The following is a 23,935-nucleotide window of genomic DNA, read 5'->3' on the forward strand; positions in this document are numbered from 1 at the left end:
GTTCTCTCTCGCTCGCACAGAGCATAGCGCTCTCTTTCGTCATGCTACGTGCGAGCGAGAGAGAACGCAAGGGGCACGAAACAGAGTATGTCCTTTTCTACGTGGGCATCGGCCCCCCACTCCTCAACACTCGGTCTAGATATACTATGTCTATGGATAAAACTCTATCTATATTTAATATATCTATGATACATACATAATTTCTAATTTTATCTTTCAATGGTTCTTTCCGTCTAAAGATCAGCTGACTTTGACATTTATGACAGTATAAATATAAACAAATCAGTATGAAAATATATATCACATCTCTTGTTATTCTACATCGACAAAACAAAAATGACAGAGAAGATTGAGAGTGTTTCTTTACATGTTAATAAAGTATCTGAATAAATATAAAACAAAATGGATATAATAAAAGAATATCTACTGGTACCAGCAAAGTATATGATATTGACAGATGAAAGAATTTGCCTGACAGTTCACCGAAATTGGCTTTCCCAATTACTAACAGTCGGCCCATTTACGTTTATCAATCACGATCGACTATCCAGCGATGAGATTGCCGCGCAACCCTTTCTCGACAAATTGGGTTGCGACTGGCTGAGAATATATGCAAAAGTATCTTTATAATTTTTTAGATATTTTATATAAAGTATATGATGTGATATGTGTGAAATATAAAGTTATATTATTACTCTTATAGGTGTATGTAAAGCAGTACAAGAATGCGATTCCTTTGCCAAGAGGAAGGCCTACTAGTACAAAAAATCAAACGGAATTAATGTTTTCACAATTATTGCATTATGTAGCTGAAACAAATTATAGAAACCTATGGAAAGAAACGTACAAAAAATATTACAGTATGTGTCTTAATAGACAATATTTTCTATCTCTAGTTTTTAGTTTTTTTGCCCGACACAGATATTTATTTTTATTTTACTTATAATCTTGTAAAATATGTGTAGATCCTTGGAATTTTGTTGAGCAAAAGGAGCAGTCTAATATCACAGCTAATGCAAACGATGTTGCTATTATGTATGAAGTACTAAACAGGATGTATGGCTGTCCTTTGGTACAAGTACAACGTGGTGTAGTTCTATCGGTATCAAATGGTGCATCATCTGAAACACATTGTAATCTCGTACCAATCCATTTTGTCGTAGAAACAACGTCCGCTTTTATAATTTTTTATGAGCAGATCGCGAATTTCTCTCTTCGCGAGTGAGTAATAACTGTTTTATGTTCATATTTGGATGTATAAAGACACTTCTTCAAAATATTCTTATATTTTATCCAAAATATTTTTACATTTTATCATATTCATGAATATCAATTTCAGATGCGTAATGTATAGTCCTGCTGCTCTTAATACAAGTCATGGGAAATCATTGTTTGTAGTTTATCAATTATTAAGATTATCCAGAGACTTGCACGATCGTGGTCTTGCATTGGGTGAAATTACACTCAGTGATATATTAATCACAGATAATTTTACTGTTAAGGTATATTTTGTGTAACTTGTATCTACTTATATATGACAAGAATTTTAATATTTAAATGTGAGATGAGACCATAGAAAAAAAATGTTCCAATATTGTAAACTGATTTTGTTCTTTCTAGGTACTGCCAAAATTAAGCGATAATATTTATTTAAAACCTGAAAACGAATGTCCTCCTATCTCTCAAGACAGTAAAGAAAAAAATCCCAGTTACAATGTTTACAGTAAAAAAGATAGCATATCTCATTCAAATAACAGCGATTTTGGTTTAAATGAAAGTATTGAAAAATTATGCGAGATGTGGGTGTATAATTGTATTAGCAATTTTGATTATTTGACTGCGCTCAATAATTTGGCTGGTAGAAGGTACGGTGATCCTATCTGTCATCATGTTATGCCTTGGGTAACGGATTTTACATCGAGAAACGGCGGCAACTGGAGAGATCTAACAAAGTCAAAATTTCGATTAAATAAAGGTGACAGACAATTAGATCTCACGTTTGACTCACAATCAACTGAGGTATGTAAATTAACACATATGGGAATTTTGTTTCATGTATTCATGCATTTTATTGAATAATTAATTAATTCATACATGCAGGTTGGACATCATGTTTCGGATGTTTTATCAGAGATCACATATTATGTATATCTTTCACGTCGATATAATAAGTCTGTGCTTTGTAAGCATGTACGACCCTTATGGGTACCTGGAGAATATCCAGCTTCAATTCAGAGATTACACGATTGGAGTCCTGATGAATGTATACCACAGTTCTTTACTGATCCTAGTGTTTTTAAGGTAAAATATTATTATTAAGCAATGATAAAATATCTCTCTCAAGTTCGATAAATCTTTTAAAAAATGTATATTTTATTTACAGTCCATCCATGAAGATTTGCCAGATTTAGAAATTCCAGCATGGGCAACTTCTCCAGAAGATTTTATCGAAAAGCATAGAGAAGCATTAGAAAGCTTTTATGTCTCGGAAAGATTACATCACTGGATAGACTTGACTTTTGGTTACAAGTACGAATTTAATCTTGTTTAATAATAAATTATTAATTATATTTATGTAAATTTTTGATATTTGTGCTTTTTTTGTGCGACAGATTGTCTGGTTTCGCTGCCGTAAAATCGAAAAACGTTTGTCTACAGTTAATCGATAATCATACTGATTTGACTAATTCTGGAGTTGTACAACTTTTCACGCAACCACATCCACAAAAAATTATCCCATCTCCTTATTGGGGTAAAGTACCACCGCGTCTTAGAACGACATCTTTTACCAATAAAACCAGTAAGTTTTTTGCGAAAATTGTGAGAATATACATTTTTAAAATTTTCTCATACTATTGTACGGTTACAGAAAATGATCAATCTACAAATAGAATCAGCGATGATGAAGGTCACAGTTCTGGTATCGAGGAAGAAGAATCACCTGCTACGGCAACGAACGCAGCGAGATCGTCGCCTCTCGTATTGAGTCGCTTATTGAGTCGTTCTAGAGGTTCTTTGCTTTCCGAGGATAACGTTAAATCGGATAAATCCGTTAATCAGCCTATTATTCTGCCGAAAGATTTTAATCCCGTTGCGGCGATCGTGCAAGTAGAAACCATGCACGCATTCATGAATAAGATCAATCATCGAGTCTACAAACCTATAGTGGGATCGCACGATCTTTCCACAAATTATAAACAGATCGTGGCTAGTGGTCGTATCAAGGAACAACAGATACTCGGTTGTCTGATGGTAGAGATATTCCTAGCCGGCAAGTTTCGCGCGACTTGGAACATTGAAAGAGCATCATTTGCGCAAAGATTCGCGACGTGTCTAAACATTTTGAAGACATCGGCTGATAATTTACCGAAATGTATAAAAAATATCGTGTCTCTATTGCTTCAAATTGACATTATGCCAAAGAGTTATAATATACGTAACGTAGAGACGACTGACATTTCAATGGTAATTTTAAAATTTCGCATTACATATTTTATTAAGACAAACGCACATTGCAAAATCAATTATTTTATAATGTGTATACATATGGGGCATTTTGTTTTATACTTAGGTGAACGATGAGATCCCTTTTCGTTATCCAACAATAACACATATGGGTCTTCCACCACCATCTGCGCATCAATTTCTTCAACCAATCTTATCCGGCAGTCTGTTTCCATTCTCCAAATATTGTCAATATTTGTATAATATTGTGGAAATGTTGCAACAATATAATGACTTGATACGAGAATTAAATTCTATCGTGAGGACCGAGGATGATATAGATTTTGCGATTAAAACAAAGACAAAATATCTGTGTAAAATTAGCGAGTGTAAAGTAAAAGCAATTGCTAGAGAACTCGAACGATTGTTACCTTACGCCGGTAGTGCGAGAGAAGCCACCTTACAATTGATAGTTCCTCACATAGTACAAATTATGGAAGAACCTTATAGCGCGGTATTGTCAGTGTGGTATCTTTTTGATCCTATTGCAAAGTGAGTATGTATTATAGAAAAATGTCTTTCCAACACAAAATTATTCTTTTATAAAATTCTTTTTACTTCTCTCATCCTTCTATCGCAGAACGCTGGGACCGAAGGATACGGCCGATACGTTCCTCTCGCCCATCACAAAATTATATGAGAATGGTTCCATCATGGATATTGCATTATACGCCGATATACTACCCGCAGGAACGCTCGCAAAGTTTCGAACCACTCGTCTATATCACAGAACGTTTCTGCTCAAGCTGATAGTCAGATTAGGACTACGCAGATTTCTAGATAATTTTATAAATCCTCTGGTGGAAGCGGTAGGAGGATACAAAGATTACATACAGGGATCTCTTGGTACATGCACACATAGAACTGGAAATCTAAAGTAAGAAAAAAAGAAATAATTATATATTTTATAATATTATAACTTATCATTATTTTTATTTGATATATCTTGTATATAATTTTTCTATTATTTGTAAATTTCTATGAAGGAGCTGCGACTTGAGTGGACCTTGTAGTGACGGGGAAGGGGTTTTATCTCCATTAGATGAAGATTCATTCGCGGATACTGATCATAATGTTGCTTCATCTTTTGGACCAACGACCAACGAGCACGTATCTAATGTAACGATGGATAATGACGTTGAAGGTGATTCGAATGAATCGCTAATGATTCGATAAATGTATTTGAATAAAAATATGGTTTACTAAGAACTTGAATTAACGTATTATTACAGAAGTATTTACTATGGAACCAGAGGATAATACGTGGATTTCTTTAAATAATACTATGCCATTTGATATCGACTTACACATAGATCTCAACTTAAATGCCAGCGACGAATTGAACGACGATGGAAGCAAAAATTCGCCGAGCGGCTCCGTGAAATCGCCAACGATTCCTATACCGAAACAATCAAATATTGGCGGACCTAAATCAGTAACCGAATTTAATAGTATTGGCTGCAATGTCGGTAGTAAAACCTCCAGCGAAGATTTTACTTACGTTAGTACATACGGCACAAATATCCATTCCGGTAGTAATCTCTCCGAAACTGTATGCGGCTTAATAGAAACCAAGGAAGACACTTGTATTACGCTTTCCATCGATCTTGACAACAAACGCAATGTAACTGAATCGGATGAAGATTTATTACATCATCAATTGGATATTTATCGAAGATCCACTCCGAGCGAATGTACAATTTCCGAGATGAGTGCGGAATCCGTTATTTGGCTGTCCCACAGACTCGGCCCGGTACTCACAGCGCGGCACTTGTCGCGAAATCTTCTGCGAATGCTGACGCTATGTTACGCCGGGAAAGAAAATCTAACGTCGGTCGATGACAATAATTTTGTGTGTCTAGAAGGTGTTATGTGGAAAAAATCGCTATTGGCCGGTGATCGAAATGCCGTTAAAGTCCTAGAATGTCTCACAGCTATCGCAGGTACGTATAAAACACGTATCTAGAACAATTCAATCCCGCAAACAACAACGATTTATTAATCGTTTTACTAGGATTATATGGAGAACAAATTATATTGTTACAATATTTCGCGCACGTGGTTGAATTGTTGGCGCTGTGCAAGAGAAAGTTGACACAAAATTTGGAAGGTGGCCTAATTTCTTGCCTAGCTCTATTGAATCACATTACGGCATATCTCAGTGACTCTACCATAATGGACGTGCTTCATGTAATATCTATGATACACAATTAATTATCTAGTACATTTATTAACTACATATATCCATCAATTATAACGATGTGTATATAAAAAAGTCTAATATTTGGAAATTAGGAACCGATTGTTAAATCCATCCTGCATCCAACAGTACGCATACTGTCGACCGCGAGATTTACATTTCCAAACGGAACGCTTGCGCGCTTCGCCCTGGCCGAGAAATGCTTGGAAGCAATGTTCGCTCTTAGTTTACGTCTCGGTAGCGTAATTACGAAGAATCATTTAGCAGTGCCGATTCAGCGTTTCTTTCTGGCTTTCGACAAAGCCTTCAGTGAGAACTCGAGCACTGAGGGTCCGTCAGATAATCTCGGACAAAGAAACGCAACTTATGAACATTCTATACGGTAACATAATACAAGTATATAATAGCGTCTTAATTTAATTGTATTGTATTTGCGTATATAATATTCATTATTTTTAATATTTCACATATAGGATGAAAACTACAAATGAAAGTGGATTGGATAACAATGGAACTTGTGTATGGAACAAACTTGATACAGATGTTGCGGATTCGTATTCTCCTCCGGTATTAGAAAATAGCGACGTGCCAGACTTACAAAGAAATAGAGTAAGATCGAACAGATTACGATATTTAATTTCTTTTCTTTTTTTAGATGTAATTGCGAATATATACTAAACTTTACATTTGCATACAGGCATTTGAAGAATTACGAACCGTGTTTACCGCTGAGTTTGCTCATAAAGCATATATGCTATTTTATAGATGCGTCGACAGCGAGATGATGGAACAAATACTTAAAAACCACGAGCGTATAAAAGAACTTTGTCACGATTATGAGCAAGGAATAAAAACGACCTTTCAAAATACCGCCGGTATATATTCCTGTATAAAATAGTTGTCCTTTGATTATTACGCGATGTGTTAATCTCTCATCTTATTGTTAAAGATAACGCAGACAGATATAATACATCCGTGGCTTCCATGGATGCGATGGAAAATGTGGAATTAGTTCATAAAGACGTTTGCAGTTTCGGAAATATATCTGTGATAGGAAATAGATTCGAGATACAGAAAGACGATGCTAGATCTCAATCGATGGTGACGGAAGCGAGTATCGCTACCGGTCGCGAGACAACCTGTCCGTCATCCGCTGGTAGACAGTTACGCGGTAATTGGCTAGCCTATTGGGAACATGAGATAGGAAGACCGGAGAAAGATGCGATATTTAATATAAAGCAGATAAAACTTCAGACTTTCAGCGGACATACAAATAGTATAAGATGTCTGTATGTACTGGACAATGAGAATAGTTTTATGAGTGGTGGCAGAGACAAGACTGTAAAGTTGTGGAGTTTACGGAGCCAGGTAAGATGTATCATTTAGTTCTAACAAGATGTTACATCGCCATAATATTTAGAGCCATTTATAAAAATCTTTATGTAATTAGGGTGATGGAAGTACAGTCTCGTCATGTCAATACACATACACCGGACATAAAAAGTCTATTCTTTCACTTACATTCCTGGAATCTTTGAGATACGCAGTGACGTGCGACGGTGCGATTCATTGTTGGGATCCTTTCATGGGTTCGCTTCTAGGATGTCCGGAAAGCAGTCGTCCCGTCCCTGTGAACACTTTAGCCTCGAGTCCCTCTCCATCAACGACTCTTCTTGTGGGAACAACAGACATTACCCTTAGAGTTATTGATTGTAGGACATTCCAGTATGTTAATGAAATGAAAGTAAGTAATGCAAAATATATATATAACGATAATTTCTGAGAAATTAAAAAATAATCATCGTTATTTATATACTATTTACAACAACAACAAAATATAGGTTTCCATGAATCCAACTGGTTTAATAAGATGTATCGCGGTCGCACCTAGTGGTAATTGGGTTGCTCTGGGTCAGGCATCGGGTTTCTTGACGATACTCGATACTCGCACTGGTTTGATTATCGCGTCTTGGAAAGGCCACGAATGCGAGGTGAAAATTTAACCTAAGTTGCCAACAATATCAGACTTGGTCAAATAATTTGTTGTGTGATTGTTGATTTTCGATGCTGTAGATACTGCAGTTGGAAGCAATAAATGAAACCACTATAGTTAGTTCTTCATTGGATCAAACTATCGCCGTATGGAGCGCGGTGGATGGAAAACTTAAATTTCACATGAAGTATAAGAAAGTTTATAGTATTATTACTTAAAAAACATGGATATACAAAATATATTTACATAAATTTCTCTATTATTTTTTCAGAGGCGCTACAGAACCTGTCCATTGCATGGCGATGCATGAACAGGAATTAGTAATAGGAACGACAGCAAACCGAATCGGCGTCTATACCGCTGTAGAAATGACTGCTTCATTCTCTTCATCCAAATTGAGATCAGATGCTTTCAAAGGTGTTCTTACTGCCATGGCTGTCCTTCCTCTTAATCGATTGCTGTTACTGGGCGCCGACAATGGTGGGATAACACTGTTGTGTTGAGAGTTTAAAATGTGTACAAAACGTACATAAATGGCTGAAACATTATTAAATACAATATAGACAAACAGGAAAATATTGTAATTACGCAAACAATTTAATAGAAAATACATGATAAACTTACTGTTATACAATAAATTCCATTTTTACAAGTATATTCAAGAAAGAGTTTTTTTTATACATGAATAATGTCTGTTCTCGTCGCTATCACTTTGAGAGCAAGTTCAGGAGATATTTTATGCACCCCAACATCTGCTAAAACTTCCAATGCATTTTTATCATTATTATTTAACGCTTCTTGAAGTAGTATTGCTGAACCAATTAAAATATTTAAAAGTATACATGCTTCCTTTATCCTGAAATATTAAAATGATTGGATTATTACACAGGCATCTATATTAGGGGAACAAATAATGTTAACTATTTTATATACAGGCTTACAAAGGAAAATATGATTCTGGCTTGTTGATATATAAACCAAATAATGGAAACAGGTTTCTTAAAACATCATATTGTAATTGTTCAGCACCGCCGTTATTGAAACGATTGACCAATACAACTTCCTCGAAAAGAAACTGCAAAGAGAAATATTTGGAAAACGTTTAGAAAATTATTATAAAGAAGAATATGAAGACAGCAATTTATTTTTCATTGCATTTACTTGATCGAATTGAACAGCTAAACTCTTCCAAGCTTGATTAAACAATGGCAAAGCAAGAGCATTATGCAATACATGAAGACGCGTTGCTAGTTCCTGGAACATGGGACAACCACTCGGTGTTACCGATAATGAAGAGACTTCTTTCGAAGACTGCATTGCAAACCACCTGAAAATAATAAAAAGTGTTCTGTTAGTATGATAATAAATTCAGGATAATTTTTTGGCAATGATTTGGGGAAAGTTTTTATACTTGTCAGTTCTGTAAGCTCTACTTTTTGCCTTTACATCTAAAGCTACCGAATCACTGATCTCATTTATCAATTCCCTTTCTAATCGTTGTAAGAGGGCTACAGCCTCATCAAACACAGTGCCTTCTATTTCTCCAATGCTCTCACTAACATCACTGCCCCTGTCAGTGGCATTTTCCACAGCTTCAAATTGCTTCTTGAAGAATTGCAGTTGTAAAAAATGCTACATAAACAAAATTTCGTGATAGTAATTATCTCTATAATCTCTTTTACATAATTATAAATAAAACTCTCTATACATACAGCAGTCACACCCCATTCTTCCAAAACGGTCGCGACATAATGTAACGTATTGAGAATATGCGGCATGAGTGATGTTAATGGATCTTCATAATTCTCGTGTAACAGTTGCAACAATCGCACTCTCCAGTCATCAATCAATTCTAATTGCAACTCGAGAAACTGCAATCTTCATAAAACAACAATAATAATGTCGATAATTAATCTCTTGGAATGACTTTTTAATGATTTACCTATGTCCAGGCTGAGGCAAATGTTTATATCTATCAGAGATCGTGGTGAGAAGTGTAAGAAAAGCATCCGCACACTCAGTAACCTTCATGTCATCGATATCGGGACCCGCCAGTTTTTCCCACGCTGTGCTTGAGCTTAATATTGCATCCATTTTTTCGGTTGCATCTAAACAAATAGATATATATATATAGATGGATATACATATTTCTATATTTGAAGCATACGTAAGATCACTTTTTTACACTCACATTTTTTCTCCATATTAATCCATTTTATGAAAATGTGGGCTTGCGTAAGAACGAAAACAGTGGCTGGCTGAGTTTGAGGATATAACAGAGTTTCTCGCAATTCTCTCTCAAATCCTAAAGCTTCATCCACCAAGTGTGCAAACAAAGTGTCATCGTACTGTGCTATGGGTAATTCGGAATGAAGTTTCTCAACAGCTAATTGAACTAGAGCACGCATAAATTCGGCCTATCAATATGTACTATAATTAGTAACCAGAAATATGAAACTAAAAGTTAATATGTCGGGATTCGATCAATTTGTAAGTTATATCAAACCTTTATATCCAAATGTCCAAAACCTATAGAGTCTGCTGTAGGTTGAATGTACTTTTGCACCCATTGTACATGATCTTTGATCCAAGTTAATATCTGTGTAAAGAACCATTCCGGCTTATCTTGACGGTTCGTCAATTTAGCTCCTGTGAAATGATAAATAAACCTTTGTCGAAGAGGACGTACTAAAAGAGCAATGGGCAAGCTAACTGGGGCAAAGTCTGTCAATAGCACAGATGTTACAACAGGTTTTGCCATTTCTTCTCTATATACATTAAGCACAATATGAGAATAAATTTTGTCAATCTATATATCTTTTTAATAAATTAAAAAATAATTAAATTGTGTATTATAAGGATACGGTAGTTGCAAATGAAAAAGGTATTCAGTGAGCATTTTGAATCTTGTCATCATTTCTGGTAAGGGTGTGTTTACTGAAGTGCCATTAGTTCCACAAAAAGGCCATCTTAATGTCTTCAATAAATCATTGTACTCCCTACAAAATATTACTGTATTATATAAGAGTAATGGAGGGGTACATTATGAGATAAATTATATATTTTTAATATATGCAGGAAAGAAAACATACTTTGATAATTTCTCCTTGATTAAATTATGCCAAAAGTGCAGAGTTTCATGAACATAATTAACCAGGTGACGACACATAGATGTTTGCAACTGACAACTGATGTTTGTCAAATTGGTGTATAAAGTTATCATGGATTCATCATCACCGGACGACAACGATGTCTCTATCTCGTCACTAAGCACGAATACGATCATTAGGCAAATAATAAAATTACATATTTCTTAACACAATTTATTACCTGATATTTTCTATATACTTTATGAAGTACAAATAGGATAACGATTTGTCCAGCTGACTTATTTTGTCAATAGTTTCTTGCAACTTTAAATTTTTATCGTTTTCGCTAAATGTCTCTTCAATCTCCTTGCTCAGATCAGCACAGTTTTCCTGCAACTGCTCGACTTCGCAATTGATAAGTTCTACATTTTCGACCACTGCTTTTACCTTGGAAGGAGCAGTGGTTGACGCCATTGATAACTACACAAGACAAAATATTTTTCATTATTTACATTACATGTTTCTTTGCGAATAAGTATTGACTTACTGATTTTTCAATATCATCCTTCTCCGTTTTGAGATATTCATGAAAATCATAGATTTTTTCAAGATTTTGTAAACTCGATCCCAGTTGCACATTGAATTTTTGTATAATTTTCTGTTTTATATCCATTATAGGAGAGAAATGTATACTTTACATCGAGAAATTAAAAATGCTGTACAGCTGTTTTAAGTCATTCATGTGTCACTTTAGCAGAAGACAAATACAAGTCATATTGGGTTGCGTTCAAAAACCTGCTTGAGTAGAGTAGCGTTCGATTGACCAATCAGAAAAATTGGGAGAAATTTGTGCTCCTTTGTCCCGATGTTGGCAACATGTATTAACTATCTACTACCAACTCATCAATTTTACTAGTTATATACTGCTGCTATCTTCAAGCGGAAATTTGAATGAATTTTTATTGTACCAACTGTCGATTGGTAGCCATAAAGTATACTATAAGTTTGGATGGCGGAATAGTTGTTGGGTTTATCTTTTTCGTGTTTTGATAATTATTTTACGATTACGTTTTCAGCAGTTTTCAGTTTGAAATATATAATGGTAAGGAGCATGTTTCGCGATTGAGATGATATATTTCTCAATATTTATTTATTATATCTCATAGAGTTACATTATTAAATTATATTAGATACAAATTATGGAGACAACCATGCACACGTTGCACTGAGCCCTTATATATCGTGGATAAATGAAGATAAAAGATACATAGAAGAGAAAGAAAAGAAATATTTTAGTCTTACTTCAAGGCACATATCCACTCTACTCGCAATAATGAATCGCGATCGTGTTTGTGTCGCTTTCTTCAAATATCGATCTTGGCGTTTCACATCCCACGTTTTCTATCAACGCATCGCAAATATGCATTATCAACTTCATTCCGGACGGATAAATTCGGACGGACTCTGAAGAGGCGTGAATTTTAGAAATCGACACACCGATTCGACACTATATAAAGGTTAGTATTATATATCACACACCGGCAATATAATTAATATCGCTCCCCCGACACAATTGTACTCTAATATTATCGTGTAATTGTACGCATGAAAATAAAACGTGAGAAACGCGTGTGCGCGGAGTGTCGCCTATTAAAGTATCGCGGAAAATTTTATTTTATTTACTTTTTAATTATTCCTTTCTTCCCCCTCTGTTTCTCAATTTATTTACTGGTACGCGACACGTATATGCTTTCGAAATTCGATCGACGATGAATCGCGAATTTATTTCGTCGGCGTTTGCGTTTTTACAGTAGATAGCGAAACATTTTCTTTTTTTAACGACTGCCATATTCACAGCATTTTTCAAAATGGAATCTTATACGCGCCGAAACTTTTCCACTTCGACTTTGGATATAATCGCCGTTTTCGAGCAGAGAGGGATACTTGTGAGAGGACACTCCGCATACAACAGTGTAGGAGAATGTAAACGCATATCTCTACGCTTCGTCTACTACGATCCCATACAACGAAATAACACCGTAATATCGCCGTAATCACGATATTATTATATATACTAATAATGATTAATAATAATTTCTAAAATCGTCGAGAGAAAGACGCGACATAAGGGGGATATTAAAATAGAAGCCGGGGTAGAGTGTATGTTACGCTCACCGTATGTATATGTATTACATCGCAAGATTCGTCGATTCGCAATCGAAATTGCGATCTTTATCTCTTCCGCGCGTTATACATATGTACATACATTCTTTTTCTATTACGCGGTAAAAATATAGATCGCGGGAGCAGAAACTGCGATTGGTAAATATCGTTTGAACGCGGCGATAGAAAATATCATATGCATCGCGCGCTAATCGATCGATCTGGCACACATACATATACATACATACATGTATGTATGTATGTACACATGTATATACATATGTAAATTGACGCGCTGCTTATACGAATTAGTAAAGGACATTCGCTAATTATTCAAAGGCACGATGCGTGAATCGTTTCGCCGCGAAAAGTTTAATAATTATTCTCCAGACGAGGAGGAATATCAGAGTGGAGGAATATCACCGAGATACAAAGAAAGACGATGCAATTAGAAAAAATGAAAAAGAAAGATTGTGCCATAGAAGAAACATGGCGAAAAAATAAATGTCAAAATAAACGCTGTATACGGAAAAAGTTTTACAGTACATATTATATGAAAATTACATTCTCTTTTACATTTATTGCAAATTTAAATATTTATTACTATTAAATTATTGAATATTCCTGTGTGAAATATAATATTATTAAATATACATATATATGTATTATATTTTATAATATGTTTTGCGATCACAAAAATTATATTTTAATTTGCGAAATTATTAGAAAAAATAACAAATTTTTCTTATTATTGCCGCTTATACATTATGTATATCGGATACGCACTGATATTCATCCTCATCACGTCGCCGATCATGGCAAATATTTCACGGCGTAATCTAATAATACTTCAATCGATTATAATATGTCTTGCCACACTATCGGTCACACTTTCGGCAATAACAGAGTTCTTATACACGTTACATTATAACACGTTTTAACACATTGGTCGGACGGCGTGTTAAAACAATCTCGTTAGGCACACTAAAATCGCGCGACGTTTCATCTTTACGTGTATTAGGTCATTGTTAAGGAAGAAGAGATAAGATGTGTTTGCTTTCATTTTCTCTGATATTTCTTCCTCAACGATACTTTTTCCTCTCGACGCTTCGATCGTAAATTAATCGCGCTTTAATTACGAGATTGATATTTAACATTTTAATGCATACGATTAAACGGAACCATTGCTTTTGCGTAGTCTTGAGTGTGATTGTTTAACAATAATAATTTGTTATTTGCGTTTTATCGCGCAATCGTTGTTTGTGAAACGGAAAGTGTATGTTATCGCGAAATCCGATAAAATTAAAAATTGATATTGCTTCAGATCGATCTGACAACGTTATTCGCGTTGTTATTTACGTTTTATGTCAATCGAATGAAATGGGAAGTCGGAGGGGGAGATGTATGGAGGGACGAGAACATTTGTTTCGCCAATGATTCCTGAGAGGCGTTTGCGAGAGAGTCACCTTGGCTTGGTTTACAGGGTGTCCAAGAGGTCGAGGAGCTCAAACTGATTATTTTCATCCCAGCCGGCGATCAGCAAGCTCGTGAAATCGTCCTCACTTAGGCTCACCTGCGTCGATTCCGGTACTTCCGACAGACTGTCCGGAATTGGGGGTGACACGCTACTAGGCGGGGTCTCGTATAGAGTGCTGGATAGGCAGCTGGTGGGCGGCGAACAGCTGTTCTGAAGAGCATTGAGCGTCGTCGTTGCTGTCGTCGTTGTCGTCGTCGCTATCGTCGTTGTCGCGGTTGTCGCGGATGAGGATTGCCTCTTGGAGTTGCGAATTCGCTGTGATATTGCGGAGCGACGTCTGGACCGTTTACCCTCCTCCATTCTTTCGAGATCCAGTTTCCAGAAACCGCCCTTGCCCGGCTCGTCTTTAGAACGCGGCAGTTTGACAAAGCACTTGTTCAGCGAGAGATTGTGTCGAATCGAATTCTGCTCCGATAAAAAAAAACGATAGAGACCGTTAATCGCATTCTTTGCTGGATGTTTAGAGAAAAATAATAAAATACATAATATACAATAATATTTAAATAATATTTTTAATCATGTTTTAGGAACAAATCTGCGAAAAATACAAAATCTCCTTTACCTGCCAGGCTGGATCGGCATATTTGTAAAATAAGAAATTCTCTCGAATCCATGCGTAAATGTTGGAAAGGGAGACCTTATTATTGTTGGCGCGCATCGCGAGACAAATCATGGTGGCGTAAGAGAACGGCGGCTTTGCATCGGGATCCGTTCGATACTTGCCGGCATTTTCCACCAGATCTAATAGACGAAAGAAATTGAAGGAAATTTGTATACCACACTCGATTTTATATACACGAATGATTCTTTGCAAGGTTTAATAATCTTTATACTCATTTCAGTTGTATATATAATCGATTCCAATTATATATAATAATAGTCAATTCTCTCTCGCTTTTCGATTGATTCGCTCTTACGCTTTTCTAGATTATTCTAATGATTACCTAAATCGGCCTTGACCAAGGGCGACAGCTTCTTTGGGGGTTTACGGACGACCGGCGGAGGCGATGGCGAACAAGGCGGCGTCGGCAAACCGGACGCGCTGGTGATGTCCAACGATTGCAGCCAGGAGAGGCTTGTCAATTCGGCCTCGACTCCGTCGTAATCGTCCGGACTGCTGTCCATACTGCTACTGTCCACTGCGGCGGTGGCGGCAGTGGGCGAGTACTCCTCCTCCGTCGATACCTCAACTTCCGCCAGGTCTATCCTCATTTTCAGGTCCGTCTCTCATCACCCGAGTATGCCAACGCAACGCAGCACCTATGCAGACCAGTCACTTTCGTGCAGATGAATTTTTCTCGAACGCGCACAATTGTTCACATTTACAAAATTAATAAGTTTTTATCTGATTGAATTATTCTTTAATTAAATTCTTTGTAGATGAATGATGAGTAAATGATGTATTTTTGGGAGATAACGATGATACTTTGTCAGGACGCACTTTTCTACGCATTCACATACTTTTCTTTTGCAAAGGGAAAACGCTATATAAAATTTATATATATATATTGTACAATACGCGGGTAATCTACTCCAATTGATGTTGAATTCCGATTGTACAGTTCCCAGAATCGTCCGTGCAATACTTTGAACTCATGTGATTCATTGGCTCACCGAAATGTCTGTTGACGTCACGACAAAGAAAGCATATCACTTGGCGCGAAAAAAAAGGTTTTTTCTCTTTCTTTGTTTGATCTCACGCGTTACTATTACATATCAACATGATACATGTTTTACGATTTACATACATTTTCAAGAACACGTCGCGCTCTTTATAGAGAAAATGCACTTTTCAATGATGCGTCATCCATCGACATTTGTTCGTGGAAAGAGAGGCAAAACATCGATCACCATCCCCCGGTACATAGAAGGAGAGAGAGAGAGAGAGAAGAATTTCGACAAAAATTTCTAAAATTTACACCAAGAAAAATATCGAACGGAATGAAAAATTACTTCGCAATGTCTCGAATAGATAAGATACGTACGTACATAAATATACTAAAAAATAAGCTGGTGAGACGCGTGCGTGCACACGGCACGGTCGGATGAGTTGGACTGGTGGTAGCAAGGGGTGGAACGCGCCTATGTCTACCTGCTTATTCTAGCGACCTGACTAAAATTTACACCAAGAAAAATATCGAACGGAATGAAAAATTACTTCGCAATGTCCCGAATAGATAAGATACGTACGTACATAAATATACTAAAATAAGCTGGTGAGACGCGTGCGTGCACACGGCACGGTCGGATGAGTTGGACTGGTGGTAGCAAGGGGTGGAACGCGCCTATGTCTACCTGCTTATTCTAGCGACCTGACAGAGGTACGCGCGTGCGATGACAGGTGCTGGGTTCCCTTTTGCACAGGTGGACCATATACACGCGCCGGTCGGGCGACCCTCTTCCCTTTTCGTCGACCCTCTCCTAACTGAAACTAACAGGGGAGCTTACCCTTGTAATTCTGATCATGGCGAGTACAAGTAGCGTCGGCGTCGAAATATTTCAAGCCGCGGACGATATGTAAGGATAAGAGAGAGAGACGATGTATTAATCGAATTATAGAATATATCGATTACGTAACACTCTTTAAGAAGCCTCTCTCCACAAGTTGATTTTCTTTAATAAAAAATATTTTTATTTTAAACGAATCTAGACATAAGCGTCGTCACATTTACATATATCTAAATGTACCGTTTGACCTTGAACTATGCGAGCTAATTATATTTCAACTCAGATATATTTAGATAATTTCTTTGATTAGCGTACAGATACATAATACATTTAATTTTAATGGAAAATTTGCAACAATTTTTCTCTATTAATTCATATATCTATAGAAATAAATATCTGAGAATTGTTCAAATATCTGATAAAATAAAGTTACATTATTCATCTCCTTGTTTTTTCTGACGAAGAAATAATCGATTTCAGATTTCCCGAAACCTGAATGTGGATTATCTTATGAGAACATTTCTTTTTACCGAGGGCAATCGGAAGGAGGCGATGTGTGATACGCGCGTCTCGTCCTGGCTGCGTCGTAGGCGGGGGTGGACATAGTCGTCTTGGTACAGGTGCCTCCATTGATCGAATCGGGGGGAGGCAGCGACCGCCAGTTACGATAAATTGGCATGCGAGAGAGAGGGGTAAGAGCCACGGCCATTCGACCGGGACGAGAGAATGGCGCGCGAGATTCACCCCCGGACCTTCGTGATCATTGGTCGACGTTCGTACGGGATCGTTAAAGCACGAGATTCGTCCGCTCTGAATTAACACAGACGAAGGACAGTGTCGCATGCGATATATACATAGAAACTTTTGGGCGTTCTATGAAAAATTGACCCTCCTCCGAGAAAGAAGGGATGAATGTCTTCTTAATGTGGAAAAAATTATCTTACATGAAAAAATACATCTTTTTGCGATAAAAATAGAAATTTTAGGAGAACTAGAGTGTTTGATTAAAATGTATGCGATGAATTTTTTACTAAGCTACATAATAATTATGTCTTGCGACGAGTTCGCGCAGATATGTAGATTATGAAAATATTACGTCATACATTCAAATAAATTTCTTTTACTGAACTATACGATATGTATAAGATTTTTCCTTTCTTCTTGTGGAATAAAAATTAGGGATCAAGACAATTAATATAATTAACGTTATCTTCAATATTTTCTATCTGACGTAACGCGCGTTGATATTTCTCTCCGTATTATTTAATTAATTTATTTTGTGAATATATATTAGCGCGATTCGGAGACATCCTGTTTCAAATTTTTAAGAGAATTTTCATGTACAGGAACTGGTGCCATTTGAAAAACGACGGTGCGAAAAGAATTTGGACGGACGTCATCGTCAAGGATCTCCTACATCGTCGTCAGTAGAAGTATCTGCGCGGTCGACGATCAATAATCTCCTGGGAATATCCGTTCCCTTGTCGACTCTACCGAGTTATCCAGCTGGCTACCCCGCCGGCGGTGGTAGCAGCAGCAGCAGCAGCAGAAACAGCAGCAGCACCCAGCCAGTATCAACAATAACCAGCAGCACCTGCCGCCTTTTTTCCCCGCGTGTCAGGTTGTGAGTCACTACCATGCTTTCATTGCGCGTTTACCTTGCCTACGCGCTCGCTAAAGCGACGTATCACGTGCAACAACGTAATATTATGCGCCATGTAAAAGGACATAATGGGACCAGTAATATACTACTGTATTATCTGTGTTCAAGAATCGATTTCCACATTATTACAAGACGATGTATTTTCATCGTCGCGCGCTTTGCGTTCGATTATATCCGCAATTATATAAATGGATATAACACATAAAACAATGAATTTTTTAAAAATAAGCAGTCCATATATATAGAACACGGAATAAATAAATAGAGTATGCACTATAATCTATTATATTCTATTTGTACGACCATTCTCTCGTACGGTGAAATTTTTACTTGCTTGAATCTACGTTTAACGCAATCATCTGACGGTTCTTTTAATACTTTTGAATGATATTATGGTAGCTCGCAATTTTTAAATAGAAAATAATAACGCGGCGCACGATACAATAGGCACGAATACGAACGGGAATGTCTCCTTGAGAAATACAAAGGTTGGTAAAGTCTGGTAGCCTGTCCTCTTGAGAAATAGTAACAGGTCATCGCGGTAGCAATGATGTGGACGTATTTCAATGGACAATTTAAAAGAACGGATAATATACGCGGTAGTTACGGATATAGATTCTCCGACGCGAGTCAGAGTTCCGGGAGGGCGGAGGCGCTCGGAGGTGCATCAAATATTCAAGAGAATTGATTTCGACGAGTGCAGCAGCAACACAGTAGCAGACATAATCTACATCGTCGCGATCGACGGCGATAATGACGTCTCTGTAGAACCGTGGAATTCTTTTATGATCGAGCATTTTTTTTAGCATAAAGATGCAGAAATAGACAAACAAAGAAAAAAAAACCAAAAAAAACCCGGTGACATCGCAGTTATAAAAAAAAAAGACGAGTATTATTTTAAATTATTTTAATCAAAATTCTCTCTCTTTCTCTCTTTAATTTTTAAACGTAGGCATTTTTATATTTTTCGTTTACATTATTTTTACGTTTAAAAAATTCATTGAAATTTTATGATGTAACTTATCGTGTTAGATCTTACGATACATGTGCTTAACAATTATTCAAAGAAACATAAAGTTATACTCACCGAAATCACCCAAATACAGATTTAACGTACACTTGTATATAATCGCTAATTATGATTGATGAAGATAGAAAATAATTGGTAAGCAGTAGATAGTCTTTGCATCATTTTAAAGATATTATTCATATATTGCTAATCTATTTTCCATAAAATCAATACTTTAATATCGTATAATTCTCGCGAGTATTCCATGTACGTCTTAAATTAGAAATATTTGTCATTAGCACACGTGATGGATAATCAAAAATTAGTATTAAAACACTTTTTTTCAATTAATCAATTTTACAAGGCTTTTATTCATTATATCTCTTGCGAAATTCGAGAACGTTTTACACCGCTAAATTAATCATTAACGCGCCGATGGTTCTGCCAGAACTAACGACTATCACCACAAAGCACCATCAGCACCGTCAACCACCATTGTACCGCCATCTTCTTACCTGTTCAAACGGTACCACTACGACAGGTGCGCGACCGCCCTCAGGATTATCGATTATAGTTATAATTTGTTCTTGCCAAGTTTGCTCTCGTGCAAAAAATGCGATAAAATAGTTTGATCAACTAACATATATATAAAAACATTTTGCAAATATGTATATATAGGTATCGTGAGAAATATAATATCAAATTCGTTTTATTGTTCCACACAAAAATTTCGTCGCGAGAAAAGTTTGCAAGTTGACATCTCAAATGCGATTCTCTTTCACCCTAAATTGTTTTAGAGATGGTGGAAATGTTTTTGATTAGGTACGCGCAAGAAACGTAATAAATATTGGCAAAAAATTCTTCCAACATTCGCAATCAGGCGAAATGCACCTGGACCCGCAGCTTTTAAAACCCGTCGATGGATAAATCGCCACATGCCGAGAGATAAGAGAACTCGTCGGTTAGTCGTAAGAAGAATCACCAAGGCGTAAAAATTCGATACACGCGAGCCGGAAAGTTCAATGTCCGTATGTATACAAGCGGGAAAAAGAAAATGTGTCAAAGTGTTTCGCGCTGTAAGTGTCAATGATTTATTTCCATTACATTACAGCACTCCTAACAGTTGAGATACTCGTATTTAAACCTGTTCTAAGAAAATCATCAAAAAACGGCCAATACCCGGGTGTATCATCGATACCAATTTGGCTAGGTTAATTCGCCTAGGGTATCTTTCGCTCCTGTAACGCTGCTTAAAAAAATTGTGGAAATCAAGATTTAATTATACACGGCAAGATATAATTATGCGTACATATAGGTATGTACACATTAATACGCATACATATGATCTGCTAAAAATTCATCATTCAGGTAAGTCGCGCCGTTACCGAAAATTATCTTTTCGGGAACAAGCAGAATCTCTTCGCGACATGTATTTAAAGTTATATTGAATGGGAGAAAGAGAAAGAGAGAGAGAGATAAAAGGAGATAGACACAACAGGAGAAAAAGACAATGTATGCGCCATCATTCAATACTTAACGAAGTTCACCAGCTTGTCTCGATACATACCTCTACGCGTTCTCTATCGCATGACCGTTTCGCGTGCACAAGAATATAATTCTAAGAGCGAGACGACGACGAGAACTATCGTTGGTTTCGCTATCTACGTTAGATCATCGGAATGCGCGGTATAATACAGTTCATATTCCAAGAGTAAGAGTCTGAAGAGAAAAACCGCGATATTGTGATGATGTGATGACACATTCTGTTGTCGTCGCTCTGCCGCTTAAATTGTCAATTCTTAAGGTTGATTCGTAGTGAATGGTGTCACTCCGTTATTAGCCATATTGTCCAAAACTCCGCTTATGTACGCTGCAACATCGATCATCGCTTCCTCCGCTCGTCTGATGAACGGATGTTCCAGCAATTTATTGTACTTGGGTCGCTGTGTCTCTTCCTTAATTAAGCTTTAACAAAAAAAAAAAAAGAAGATACGAACGATTTTAATAATCAAATATTTCGGTATATTTTCGATTAATAAGATGTATGAGAAATGATTCTTTACCATGTATTCACAAAATTCACAAAATCCATAGTGAAGTGGTTTCCGTTCTCATTGGGAGAAAGTCGCGGTGGATCACCTTGTACCACTTGATAGAGTTGTTCAAAGACAGAGTTCCATTTCGGATATGGAAAGTACCCTGTGGCAACTTCCATCATCGTGATACCTAATGACCATACGTCGCTTCGTACGTCGTAACCACGCGCGCGTTGTGGGTCTATCCTTTCCGGCTAAATAACAATTGTGACGATATTATAAGGCCTAATTAATTGAACGCTCGTTATATTGCGGCATTATCAATTTCAATAATTATAAAACTTACAGCCATATATGGTCTACAACCAGCGTCCCGGGTTCTCGCAATCGAGTCCACAAGTTGGCCGGATATACCAAAGTCGCACAATTTTATATTACCTCGTCGATCCAATAAAATATTACTAGGTTTCACATCCCTGTGAATTATTGTTAGTTCCTCCTTGAGGTAATTTAGTGCTTTTACAGTAGCCACTGTAATTTTGCCTAGAATACATTCTGGTATCCTCTCGTTTAATCTCTCATAGATGAACTTGTAAAATTTATCTAACGACGTGTCCATGAGTTCCATGCAAATCCAACAATCTCCCTATGTGTAAAAAGATAAGATAAGATAATGCAACTGTTTTTGTCATTTTCATGCATCATATCATCAAACTATATACCTCTTTAAATAAAGCTCCATAAAATTGCACGATACACGGACACTCGTTTGACTTCATCACAACTTCCAAGTCCATTAATAATTGCTTTTGTTCTCTTTCGTCCACAGTAGAGCGAATTCTCTGAGATATAATTTGAGTCACTTTTAAAAATTCCAGTGCACCATTTCAGCAGAATTGAGAATGATATCGCCAATTTACCTTCACAGCCATAACGGTATTGCTTATCCTATGAATCATCTTATTTACAGTTCCAAATCCTCCTCGTCCTATTTCTCCAAGATCCTGAAGATCTTCGCTTGTAAAATCATAAACCATGCCTGGAGATAATTGCAATTTACCGGTACTTTGCATAGACTGGCACATTCGCAGTTTGTCTCTACAATAAGCTTTATTGTAACTTACTTCAAAAGAGATGTACATTTTATTCATTTTTTTTCTATAATAAATACTATACCTTGCCTTATCAGGAAGAAACTCTTGCTGTTGTATTATATTGCGAGGTCGAACTGGCAGCTTAGATAGAGTTAAAGGCAGAGTTGGGCGTCGTTCTCTATTTGTTGCAAATAAAAAATAATAGAGCAATCTTATTACACAGAAATAACAAAATAAATATTATAAAACTATCTCGCTTGCTAAAATCTCACATTGGACACACTGTGGCTCCCGTTGAATTCACCAATGAGGAATTTGTGGAATTGGCAAACGATAAATTATTGCCCTGTGTTTGGAAACTAAGTTTCAGCTGTCTTCGCCTCTCTGTAACAGAATGTGCCATGACGAAGAAATGGATTATAGGACTCGAAAAAAATCTTGTTTATCGTCATTATTATTTTACTATCTCAAAGATCATCGTTATAATTTTAAAGATTTCGCATTAGCCTTGCACATACCCGACATCTCGTTCTGCACGTCGTTGTTTGTTCGAAAATCCATTCGTGGAAAGCTAAAAGATCTGCTAGAACCTGCAATGCAATCACATCGGGATTCGATTAGTGACCAGCCAGAGAGAAGGACGAAATCGTGGAGACTGTGCTCCTCGTGTCAACGCGGGACAATGACACCATGGTTAGGTTAGGTTTTCCATGGTCGTTCGGCCCATGATCGACGTCGCGTGGCGAGAGTTAACACGACAATACGATTACCTTGGCCGGCTTGTCCCGACGAGTTGGCCTGATTGTCCGCCATTCTGGGTCCGGCGAGCTCTGGCTGCTCTCGAGCAGCGTCGCGCGCGCACGAAACCGCCTCGTGAAAGACGCTCTCTTCCCCTTTTAGAAGACCCTCTTCTTCTTCTCGTAAGATCTCAACAACCTGGCGTTACACGGCAGTCGCACCATTTGTGCGATCTCTTGTCCAGAAGCGACAGAAATCTTGTCTCTCTCTTCCTGTTTCCGAGTCGATAACGTGTCGTCAAGTTACGTTAACCTCCTCTCCTTCCCGTTAATCACCGCGTGATGTTTCCGTAAACTCGTCCGTCGCGAACATTTGGCTACTCGACGAGTACGATCGTGCACAAGGTATACATTACGACACGATATCGCTCTCACGTCTCGCGTAGCGGATAGTGGATACAC

The 23,935-nt window shown here is 37.1% G+C and overlaps 4 protein-coding genes across 4 annotated transcripts; 1 reads left to right on the forward strand and 3 right to left on the reverse strand.

Annotated features, from left to right (window-relative positions):
• The first annotated feature begins 210 nt into the window (after window positions 1-210).
• Window positions 211-8,352, forward strand: LOC115235923 (WD repeat-containing protein 81). The gene is made up of 22 exons (XM_029808030.1): window positions 211-618; window positions 704-860; window positions 966-1,221; window positions 1,340-1,502; window positions 1,621-2,019; window positions 2,101-2,301; window positions 2,384-2,529; window positions 2,613-2,800; window positions 2,870-3,465; window positions 3,572-3,996; window positions 4,085-4,381; window positions 4,491-4,648; window positions 4,737-5,447; window positions 5,519-5,694; window positions 5,800-6,086; window positions 6,178-6,313; window positions 6,402-6,579; window positions 6,654-7,072; window positions 7,155-7,448; window positions 7,546-7,695; window positions 7,778-7,884; window positions 7,969-8,352. Exons 1-22 carry the CDS (start codon window positions 403-405, stop codon window positions 8,198-8,200), a joined length of 5,892 nt encoding a protein of 1,963 aa, XP_029663890.1. The 5' UTR covers window positions 211-402; the 3' UTR covers window positions 8,201-8,352.
• LOC115235924 (RAD50-interacting protein 1) lies at window positions 7,883-11,567 on the reverse strand. Its single transcript, XM_029808031.1, has 13 exons — window positions 11,334-11,567; window positions 11,028-11,266; window positions 10,790-10,963; window positions 10,562-10,696; window positions 10,204-10,465; window positions 9,889-10,114; window positions 9,640-9,805; window positions 9,410-9,575; window positions 9,109-9,329; window positions 8,859-9,024; window positions 8,639-8,772; window positions 8,322-8,553; window positions 7,883-8,234 (listed from the first exon to the last, which is right to left on the reverse strand). Exons 1-12 carry the CDS (start codon window positions 11,457-11,459, stop codon window positions 8,373-8,375), a joined length of 2,196 nt encoding a protein of 731 aa, XP_029663891.1. The 5' UTR covers window positions 11,460-11,567; the 3' UTR covers window positions 7,883-8,234; window positions 8,322-8,372.
• Window positions 11,568-13,722: 2,155 nt separating this feature from the next.
• On the reverse strand, window positions 13,723-20,274 carry LOC115235991 (forkhead box protein J1-A-like). The gene is made up of 4 exons (XM_029808170.1): window positions 19,685-20,274; window positions 15,431-15,746; window positions 15,049-15,227; window positions 13,723-14,891 (listed from the first exon to the last, which is right to left on the reverse strand). Exons 2-4 carry the CDS (start codon window positions 15,696-15,698, stop codon window positions 14,427-14,429), a joined length of 912 nt encoding a protein of 303 aa, XP_029664030.1. The 5' UTR covers window positions 15,699-15,746; window positions 19,685-20,274; the 3' UTR covers window positions 13,723-14,426.
• A 399-nt stretch (window positions 20,275-20,673) lies between these two features.
• Window positions 20,674-23,930, reverse strand: LOC115235990 (dual specificity mitogen-activated protein kinase kinase 4). Its single transcript, XM_029808169.1, has 9 exons — window positions 23,507-23,930; window positions 23,255-23,326; window positions 23,009-23,120; window positions 22,819-22,914; window positions 22,563-22,740; window positions 22,365-22,484; window positions 21,989-22,288; window positions 21,670-21,896; window positions 20,674-21,571 (listed from the first exon to the last, which is right to left on the reverse strand). The coding sequence occupies exons 1-9, from the start codon at window positions 23,547-23,549 to the stop codon at window positions 21,406-21,408; spliced, it is 1,314 nt and encodes a 437-aa protein (XP_029664029.1). The 5' UTR covers window positions 23,550-23,930; the 3' UTR covers window positions 20,674-21,405.
• Between the last annotated feature and the right edge of the window lie 5 nt (window positions 23,931-23,935).

The sequence above is a fragment of the Formica exsecta genome, unplaced genomic scaffold (assembly GCF_003651465.1).
Source record: "Formica exsecta isolate Colony F162 unplaced genomic scaffold, ASM365146v1 scaffold237, whole genome shotgun sequence".
NCBI lineage: Eukaryota > Metazoa > Arthropoda > Insecta > Hymenoptera > Formicidae > Formica > Formica exsecta.

Excerpts from the sequence above, each read along its gene's own strand:
- LOC115235923 (XM_029808030.1), top strand. The coding sequence starts at position 403 with ATGGATATAATAAAAGAATATCTACTGGTACCAGCAAAGTATATGATA. Across the intron at positions 3,466-3,571 it reads AGACGACTGACATTTCAATG|GTGAACGATGAGATCCCTTT; the intron begins GTAATTTTAAAA and ends TTTTATACTTAG. Across the intron at positions 6,314-6,401 it reads CAGACTTACAAAGAAATAGA|GCATTTGAAGAATTACGAAC; the intron begins GTAAGATCGAAC and ends ATTTGCATACAG.
- LOC115235924 (XM_029808031.1), bottom strand. The coding sequence starts at position 11,459 with ATGGATATAAAACAGAAAATTATACAAAAATTCAATGTGCAACTGGGA. Across the intron at positions 10,115-10,203 it reads TTGGACATTTGGATATAAAG|GCCGAATTTATGCGTGCTCT; the intron begins GTTTGATATAAC and ends ACATATTGATAG. Across the intron at positions 9,025-9,108 it reads AGAGCTTACAGAACTGACAA|GTGGTTTGCAATGCAGTCTT; the intron begins GTATAAAAACTT and ends TATTATTTTCAG.
- LOC115235991 (XM_029808170.1), bottom strand. The coding sequence starts at position 15,698 with ATGAGGATAGACCTGGCGGAAGTTGAGGTATCGACGGAGGAGGAGTAC. Across the intron at positions 15,228-15,430 it reads CTTGGTCAAGGCCGATTTAG|ATCTGGTGGAAAATGCCGGC; the intron begins GTAATCATTAGA and ends TTCGTCTATTAG. Across the intron at positions 14,892-15,048 it reads ATGCCGATCCAGCCTGGCAG|AATTCGATTCGACACAATCT; the intron begins GTAAAGGAGATT and ends TTATCGGAGCAG.
- LOC115235990 (XM_029808169.1), bottom strand. The coding sequence starts at position 23,549 with ATGGCGGACAATCAGGCCAACTCGTCGGGACAAGCCGGCCAAG. Across the intron at positions 22,741-22,818 it reads TTTCTTCCTGATAAGGCAAG|AGACAAACTGCGAATGTGCC; the intron begins GTATAGTATTTA and ends AGCTTATTGTAG. Across the intron at positions 22,289-22,364 it reads ATGGAGCTTTATTTAAAGAG|GGAGATTGTTGGATTTGCAT; the intron begins GTATATAGTTTG and ends TTTTACACATAG.